Raw genomic sequence first — 10000 nt, 5'->3', positions numbered from 1 at the left:
ATGGTGCCAAAGATTAATATCTAGATCAGGAATAAGAAATTTAATAGACCATAAGTTTCTGTCCAACAAATTAAGATGAGAATCAGCAGGTGAACACCAGACAGGAGAACAATACTCAAAACAAGGTAGAATGAAAGAATTAAAACACTTCTTCAGAATAGATTGATCACCGAAAATCTTAAAAGACTTTCTCAATAAGCCAATTTTTTGTGTAATAGAAGAAGACACAGACCTAATATGTTTCTCAAAAGTAAATTTGCTGTCAAGAATCACACCTAAAATTTTAAGAGTCATACAAATTTATAGAAACATCAATACTGAGATCCGGATGTTGAGGAGCCACTGTCCTTGGCCTACTTACAATCATACTTTGAGTTTTGTTAGGATTCAACTTCATACCCCATGATTTGCACCATGCACTAATTTTAGCTAAATCTCTATTAATGGATTCACCAACCCCAGATCTACATTCATGGGATGGAATTGATGCAAAGAGAGTTGCATCATCTGCATATGCAACAAGCTTGTTTTCGAGGCCAAACCACATGTCATGTACATATAGTATGAAAAGTAATGGGCCAAGAATACTACCCTGTGGAACACCGGATATCACATTCCTATTCTCACTATGGTGCCCATCAACAACAATTCTTTGAGATCTATTCCTTAAAAAATCAATAATAATGCTAAGAAACGACCCACCCACTCTCAACTGTTTGAGTTTGAAAATAAGGGCCTCATGATTAACACGGTCAAAGGCAGCACTAAAATCATGGCCAATCTTACGAACTTCCTGACCATAATCAAGGGATTTCTGTACAGCATTGGAGATTGTAAGAAGGGCATCACATGCTCCAAGGCCTTTACGAAAACCAAATTGCAAACTAGGGAATAGATGATTACTTTCAGCAAACCTATTAAGACGTTTTGCCAGAAGACGCTCAAAAACTTTAGATAATATGGGAGTTATGGAAATTGGGAGGTAATCAGTGGGATTTGAGCTACCACAAACACATTTACATAGAGGAGTAACATTACCAACCCTCCAACAAGTGCTAAAAGCTCCTCTTCTCGTTAACTTGCGCAAAATAACAGATAACTTTGGAGCTAAGAAATCTGCTGTCTTTATAAAAAACAAAGGAAAAATACCATTTGTGTCTACACCTCCATAAGGATCAAGGTCCATCAACAGAGCTTTAATCTCACGAGATTGAAAAGCTTAACTAATTAGTTTAGCCTCAGGAAAACATGAATGAGGAAGTTCTAGTTTTTCATTACTATGTTTACTGTCAAAAACATCAGCCAAAAGGGTTGCCTTTTCCTTTGGACAGTGAGTGACAGAGCCATCTGGTTTAATAGCCCAGCGGCATAGTAAGAAATATGAAACCAATTGTTCAAATTGTTCTAAAAGCACCAAAATTGGCACACATGTGGATTAATACATTCTGAACAATTTTGGATATGGAGGCATTCAAGATTCTCCCCGTAGCACATTTGGCGGCCATTTTTCAAAATGGCCGCTATTTACCGTTAGCGTCATTGAATATGTACCATAATTTGTCTTTTTGTGGATGCTAAAGGTGATAAGTGTGCTAGAGGTGATAAGTATTGTACAATTACACATACTTCTGTGCTTACCAAATAATTTGGCTACCATTTCACAAGAAAATGAATTTTACTTTGCAGCGGCAGCGTTGGTGGCAGTGACGGCGGCTGCAGTAATAGTATAGTGTTGATAGTCATGGTGCTTGTAGTAGTAACTTGTGGTAACATGGTGGTGTTTTGTGTCTTTGCAGGTGAGGCAGCAGCAGCACCACCTGACATCAGAGACGCGTTGTTCCAGACTGCAGCCATGGCAAAGAAGTTCCAACTGGTCGATACTTTTGAGCAACGTACTCCCACAACACCTCCTGAGACAAACTGGAAGCTGTGTCTTGTATGTCAAGAGGAGACAACAGAGTCACTTGTCTGCCCAGTACTGTCTAAACGCCGAGACCCTGGGAGTGGATACACGACAATGGCTGCAAACTTGGTCAAATTTGATGAACTCGGAGAACTGCCAAGAACTGTTCAGTTACAGAGACTAGATGAAGGACAAGGTGTTGAGGCGACAATGGTTGCCCACCAGGCCAAGTGGCATAAAACATGTATGCTCAAATACAATAACACAATGCTACGAAGAGCAGAGAAGAGACGCATCGCAAGCAGCTCAGCATTTGTTGAGGCCTGTGAAAACACATCATGGGCTGCATACCATGCAAGGCACCAAGATCCAAAGCAACCAGTCATCACACCAACGTCCCTGCTTCCCTTGTTCCAGGAGAGTGCTCACACTGTGGCAATGATCAGACACTCTATTGATGTAGTCAGGAGTGCAGTTAAACATCTCAACCCAGGCCAAACTCCAGTTCTGACTTGCGACCAGCCACTATTCACTCTAGCAAAACAGATCCAGTGGAAGTGGCCAAACACATATGGAGAAGACCAACTGGTGGTGATGTTTGGGGGGTTGCATATTGAGATGACGGCACTGAAGACCCTGGGTGACTGGTTGCAGGGAAGTGGGTGGACCCAAGCACTGGTACAAGCAGAGATCACAACTGAAGGAATAGCAGACTCATTTCTTCGAGCAGCTCACGTCACACGCACCAGAAGAGCACACCAAGTCACAGCGGCTGCGTTGTATAATCTCCAACGGCGTGCCTATGACAAGTACAGCACCACCAATACAGAAGATGATGAGCACCCTGAAAGCTTCGAAGACTGGTGCAGTCAGAGAGAACAGAGTTATCCGCAGTTTCAGTACTGGTCAACAGTCTTGGCACTGGAGCTGTCCACTCTGATCTATGTGCGATCTCTGAGAGAAGCCAATTTTAGCATGTACGTGGATGCTCTGACAGAACTGGCTCCGTGGTTCTTCGCACTAGACCACACGAACTATGCCCGATGGATACCAGTGCATCTACGGGACATGGCAGAACTGGCAAACAAACATCCAGACGTCTTCACAGAGTTTAGCAAGGGACACTTCACAGTCCAGAAGACCAAGAGGATCTTTTCAGCAATCCCTCTTGACCAAGGACATGAGCAGAACAACGCGTATGTCAAGGGTGATGGAGGAGCCATCGGCCTCACAGACAATCCAACTGCACTGAGGCGCTGGATGGTTGCCGGACCGGAGGTTGCTAGAGTGATTGTGGAATTTGACGACTTCAATCTGCATCCACACGATCAAGAGGAGACACGTCACCACGAAGAGACACCAAGTGTGCAGAACACTTTTGCCAGAGATGTGCGCTCACTCGTGGCCGTCATTGAAGAGCTGGGCAACCCTTTCGAGGAGGACAGTCAGGACTTGCTGGTGCTCGACACAAAGGAGATCGCAGACCCTGCAGTCATAGAAACAGTCCGTAACGCCAAGCAGATTGGCCAAGACCAGTTTGAAGCATTCTCAAAGGAATGCATCGTGGACAGAACCAAGTCCATTGAGGTGGCAATCCACCGGAACAAGCTACCACTGTTTGCGACCAAGAGAGGACCCAATATACCCAAAGGAAAAGAACAGGTCAAATCTCTGAAGAATGATGTTGCGCTCTTCGCACGATTATATATCGGCTGCCAGACCCGTGATGGGAATCTAGAAGAGTTCTTCAGGCATGAAAATCAGCAATGCCCTCCAGCTTTATCTGACGGAGGGAGACTGTACCTAGGGAGCAAGAGTGACTTGCTGGTGTGCCTTGAAGGCCATGCTGAGCCTCAGTTTGAAGCTCCTACTGTCACTGCTGTTGTCCTCGATGGAGCAGTAATCGTACAGATGTTGAAGCCGGGTACTGCCAACACGTTCGAGGAATATGCACAGCAAGTGTTCATCCCATACGTTGTACAACATTTCCAACATGTATCACGTCTTGACCTTGTGTGGGACAGCTACAGAGCAGATTCCCTGAAGGCATCAACCAGAGAACAGCGTGGAAAGGGAGTACGTCGGCGTGTTGTCGACTCAGCAGTCATACCAGGAAATTGGCAAAGTTTCCTGCGAGTTGATAGCAACAAAGTGGAGCTCTTCAGCTACCTCTCCACCATGCTTGCAGAGTCCTTTCAAGAAGAAGGCAAGGAACTGGTCGTCACTGATGGGGAGCAGGTGATCTGTGTTCCACAGCAAGAGGATGTCAACTCACTCGCACCATGCAACCAAGAAGAGGCAGACACCCGCATGATGCTACATGTAGCACATGCTGCACAACATGGTCACCACCAGATACAGGTTCGAACAGTAGACAGTGACGTCGTGGTCCTAGCAGTGATGGTAGTCCAGAAACTACCAGCTGGAGACGAACTCTGGGTAGCCTTTGGGACAGGCAAGAACTACCGCTACATTGCAGCCCATGAAATAGCTTCCTCCCTTGGTCCAGAGAAGGCATGTGCTCTTCCAATGTTTCATGCCATCACAGGGTGTGATACTGTGTCAGCCTTCGTCGGACATGGGAAGAAATCTGCCTGGGCAACATGGAACACGCTGCCAGAACTCACTGATGCCCTGCTGAGTCTGGCAAATGCACCCACAAGCATCCAAGAGGATACAATGCATGTCATCGAGAGGTTTGTCATACTCCTATATGACCGCACAAGCAAATGCAAGGACTTCAACAAGGCGAGAAAGCAGCTCTTTGCAAAGACGAACTCTGTTCAGAACATCCCGCCAACCTACGCTGCTCTGGAGCAGCATGTGAAGAGATCTGCCCTTCAGGGTGGTCATGTCTGGGGCCAGGCATTGGTACCAACGCCCGTGCTCCCTCCACCAACAGACTGGGGCTGGCATCGGAGTGATGATGGGCTCTACACACCACTCTGGACCACACTCCCTGAGGCATCCAAGGCCTGCTATGAGCTGGTGTCTTGCGGATGCAAGAAAGGCTGCAAAAACCGCTGCAAGTGCAAGAACGCTTCACTGCAATGCACTGGTCTATGTTTCTGTGAAGGCGAATGCCAGTAGATTGGGACAGAAAACTTGCTAACCAACATTATGATCTGTAGACATTCATAATTCTGGTGACCAGATTTGAAAAGTTCGGAATCATAATTAACATAGTGTGGCAAAATCTACGTTATTGTATTACATGTATGTACTGCAGGATTACACAAGTACTGTGCCTAGAGACTGGGCTTTTGGTCGACTATATAACTACAATCTGACCATACTGTAAACTTCCCGTACTCTGTGTATTATTTTGACTAGCAATTTTGCCAGCAATTTGAAATAAAAAAGCAACTTGAGCAATTAAAGTGTGTTCCTGAAATCAGGTACTGGTTATTAGAGGTATTATGTCATTGAGTATTGAAATCTTCATCAAATGTCCACTTTTTCCACAAAATGGCGGCCAGTTTGGGGGCCATTTTTGAGAAGATTCATCTAAATATCTGTTAAACATTTATTGATGTTAATTCTGATGTAAAAAAAGGGAATTTTGGCCCATCTAGCACCAAACTAACGACACATAATGAAGTCTATGTAATGACGCTAATGTTAAATGGCGGCCATTTTGAACAATGACCGCCATATCTTCCTAAGGGCTAATCTTGAATGCCTCCATATCCAAAAATGTTTAGAATATATTAATCTACATGTGTGCCAATTTTGGTGCTTTTAGACCAATTTGAACAATTGGTCTGCTATGCCGCTGTACTATAAGTAAAGAAGGAACTGTTGCATCTACACCAAAGAGTGTAGATTTAAGGGTAGACCACCATTTATGTTCCTAAGTTGTATCAGAAAGGGTTTCTTTTATGGTTAAATTGTACTCCTTTTCAGTTGAGGCATAAACTCTCTGAGCAAAGCTCGAAGCTGAGTATAGTTATTCCAGGTCAAATCTGATCTGTTACCCTTCCAGAGATGATAGACCTCTTGCTTCTTCAAATAAGCACGTCTACAATCATCTAAAATGCCTTCAGACCAGGATTTTTCTTATAACAAAAGTAAATACAAGATAAATGTAAAGGAGAAAATACACAAATATATACAGTACAACATTTACTAACCTCAGCAAGGCCTTTGAAACAGTTGCCAGCAAGCTTCTATAGAAGATACAGTACTCGTAAAACATGAAGGTCCATGCATATTTCTCGAAATGCTTCAGCTTTTTCATTCCAACATGGAAGCAAAAGACCATATTGGTGTCTCAGAATCTTCATCCTCCCCTGTGGAAAGGGGAGTAAAGCAGGTGTATGTTCTGGTCCCTGTTCTTTTCTATCTGTTCATCACTTCAATAATGACTTTATTATAGGAAAAGCTTTAGAGAAGAACAACATAAAAGAATGTCAGATATCGGGGAGAATGTTGCTAACGATTTCTCTCGGTAAAAGTTGAATTATTGGCTTAGTTGCAACTTCAGGAAAGTTTCAATTGTTCAATCTGGACCCAATTATGTCGTCTTATGTTAAACGTTATCTGTAAAACTTGGTGTGCACAAAGGGAATGTATAAAGTCAGGGTTTTCAATGTTTAAATTTATAAAAGCCATCCTGGATTGGAACACACTAACAATTTGTGAAACAAAATCAAATTTTATTGCTGGAAAGGAACTTAAATTGCATTTTTCAATAGCAGCAATTGCAATTTTGCACAAAGATAACATGGTTTCATGTTACGTAGGACCCAATGATCAGAGATGGTAATAAACCATCAGTTATTGTCCTTAACTATGAAAGGAACATTTGTTGGAACTAGATGAAGTATTTGAAAACAAAGAGTTCTTCGCCTATTACTTTTTATACTATATTTGCTTTTGAAAGTAAGTTTATTGCTTATTCAGACGAAACTATTCTTCTTACATCAATCTCATTTCGTGAATGTAGCATGAAGTTGCCGAAACTCAACAAATCTAGCTAAGATTACTGCATGCCACAAATTATAGCTTAGTACTCTAATACTAACAAATTTCGAAGTATGAATGGTAAGAGATCTAGGACATTAGCTCCTACTACCCTGATATTTTGATTGAATTCAGGTCCTCATATACTATATAGAAGTAGTCCTATTATTAATTAAATTAATTTTAACTGTCTTGCCTTTCCTTTCATGAATTTCACTTTTACAAAGTATTTCAAAAGTTTTATATTGGCTGACTAAAATTGAGGAACAATCTTCATAACTTGGTGCTAATGCTTTATAAATGAACAGGTAGAGTAAGTCTGATTTCATAGTTTATATGTTGCCTATCTTTTTTAAAAGTGTATGATTTCCTCTTCAGTCTCTTTCGTAGTGATCTGTTTTCCTCTTTAATGGGGCTTTTGGCCTTGTAGCAGTCTGCTTTTTCAACTAGGGTTGTAGCTACCTAATCAATAAGCTCCCCAAATCAGGTAATTAGTAACATCTGTGACTAACCGATTTCTGTGCAGCAATAAAATCACCATGCATATGAAATATTGTCAGGCAGTCTCGAGATTATGCCAAGCCCATTTTAACAAACAAACAAACATACAGTCATTACCATCCATTTCACAATAGGATTCTAATTAAACGTATATCACGTGTAAAGAAATGTCCCTAATTCAGCAAGTCCACAAAATCTACCTTTGAAAAATGTTCTAGAGCACAATGTAATAGTATTGTTGACCAATCACCTACATCTTGAGAGGAATATCAATGAATTTTATTATGGTACAATGGTCTGTAAAAACCTGCACAGAACAAGAAGCTGTCCGTTTAGAGACAGCTCCTTTCAGGGGAAGAAAGTGTAGACTTAATAAATAAGTAGGTATGCCTGTAAATGTATGATAATTTTGCAATTACATAATGGGGTATGGATAGTATACTATGATTAAAATGTTTAAATGATAATTTAATCTTCGGCATAATGTGTCAAGTACTGTAGTCTCAATCTGATCAAAATGTTTCAGTTCGAGAACCTCCAAGTCCGCCGTGGTTGAACATCAGTAAGAATACATATCCAGTGGTTGGCTACTACCTGGAATTACACTGCCGAATTCTAGATGATAACTACAAGTCACAGCCCACTTTTGATTGGATTCAACCCATGAGAGATAATGTGAGTACCTAGGGGAGAGAGAGAGAGAGAGAGAGAGCCTTACCTTACCTTACCTTATTGCCTTATTTTTTGTTTGGGTTCCCCCAGGTCCCTCAGTGTGAGGCACCTCGTATATCCACCAGAGAGTTGCTAATGCATCTTCCGGTGTATTTTGCATCTTCCAGTCTTGGATGGTCTGGGATGCATCTTAGGTATTTATCGAGCTTATTCTTAAACACATCTACGCTCACTCCTGATATGTTTCTTAGATGAGCTGGCAGCACATTAAATAGTCGCTGCATTATCGATGCTGGTGCGTAGTGGATTAATGTCCTGTGCGCCTTTCTCAGTCTACCTGGAATATTTTTTGGCACTATTAATCTATCTCGGCTTGCTCTTTCTGATATTTTAAGATCCATGATGTTTTCAGTAATTCCTTCTATTTGCTTCCATGCTTGTATTATCATGTAGTGTTCTCTTCTCCTTTCTAGACTGTATAGTTTTAAAAATTGCAGTCTTTCCCAGTAGTCAAGGTCCTTAACTTCTTCTATTCTAGCAGTATAGGACCTTTGTACACTCTCTATTTGCGCAATATCCTTTTGGTAGTGTGGGTACCATATCACATTGCAGTACTCGAGTGTACTACGCACATAAGTTTTGTAAAGCATAATCATGTGTTCAGCTTTTCTTGTTTTAAAGTGTCTGAATAACATTCCCATTTTTGCTTTACATTTAGCCAACAGTGTTGCTATTTGGTCGTTGCATAACATATTCCTATTTAAAATTACACCAAGGTCTTTAATTGCTTCCTTGTTTGTGATTGTCTCATTATTAGGTCCCTTGTATGCATACACCATTCCTTCTCTGTTTCCATAATTTATTGATTCGAATTTATCGGAGTTAAATACCATCCTATTTATCTCCGCCCATTCATATATTTTGTTTAGATCTCTTTGTCGTGAGTTCCTATCTTCATCACAAGTAATTTCTCTACTTATTCTTGTGTCATCGGCGAAACTTCTCACTACGGAGTTTTCAACATCACAGTCTATGTCTGAGATCATAATAACAAACAGCAGTGCAGCTAATACCGTACCTTGTGGCACACCCGATATTACCTGGGCTTCATCTGATTTCTCGTTATTTGCAACCACTATCTGTTTTCTGTTTTGCAGGAATTCTTTTACCCATTTTCCTATCTTTCCCACAATATTATGCTTTCTCATTTTTTTCTCCAATATGTTATGGTCTACCATGTCAAAGGCTTTTGCAAAATCTAGATAGATCACATCTGTGTCTTTTTCATTTATCATATTTTTGTATATGTTTTCATAGTGTGCTATCAGTTGGGTCTGTGTACTTTTTCCAGGTACGAAACCGTGTTGACCCATATTAAACAAATTATTTTTTACCAAATGTTTCATTATTTTCTTTTTTATTACCCTCTCATACACTTTCATAATATGTGATGTTAGACTAACAGGTCTATAATTGCTTGCCTCTAGTCTTGATCCACTTTTGAAGATAGGGGTTATATAACCTAATTTATGTTTAACATATATCTCGCTCATATCTACACTCTGTCTTAGCAGTATTGCAAGCGGCTTCGCGATAGTATTTGCAGTTTTTTTTAACAAAATCTCTGGAACTCCATCTGGTCCGGCTGCCGATCCATTTTTAATTTCGTTTATAGCCATGACAATATCTGCTTCATTAATATCTATATCCGTTAGATATTCAACATTTTCTTCTCTCATTTCTGTTTCATTATTCTCATTCGCAATTCTTGCCGTGAACTCACTCTTATATTTTTCTGCTAATATGTTGCATATTTCCTTTTTTTCATTCGTTAGCCGTCCTTCAATTCTTAGAGGGCCTATTTCTATTCTCCCTTTATTCATCTTTTTTGCATAGGAGTAAAGTACTTTGGGGTTTCTTTTTATATTTTGAAGTGTCCTTTCTTCTAAGTCCCTTTTT

At 40.8% G+C, this 10000-nt stretch overlaps 1 protein-coding gene across 1 annotated transcript in view; it reads left to right on the top strand.

Moving 5' to 3' along the window:
* LOC137638479 (vascular endothelial growth factor receptor kdr-like) overlaps window positions 1–10000 on the top strand; it is a 242008-nt gene that overhangs the window by 153949 nt on the left and 78059 nt on the right. The window contains exon 8 of the mRNA XM_068370571.1: window positions 7896–8044. Coding sequence (XP_068226672.1) covers window positions 7896–8044 — 149 coding nt within the window. The remainder of the gene's footprint in view (window positions 1–7895; window positions 8045–10000) is intronic.

The sequence above is a fragment of the Palaemon carinicauda genome, chromosome 1 (assembly GCF_036898095.1).
Source record: "Palaemon carinicauda isolate YSFRI2023 chromosome 1, ASM3689809v2, whole genome shotgun sequence".
NCBI lineage: Eukaryota > Metazoa > Arthropoda > Malacostraca > Decapoda > Palaemonidae > Palaemon > Palaemon carinicauda.
The sequence above is the reverse complement of the archived record's forward strand: the minus strand, read 5'-3'. Positions and strand labels throughout refer to the sequence as shown.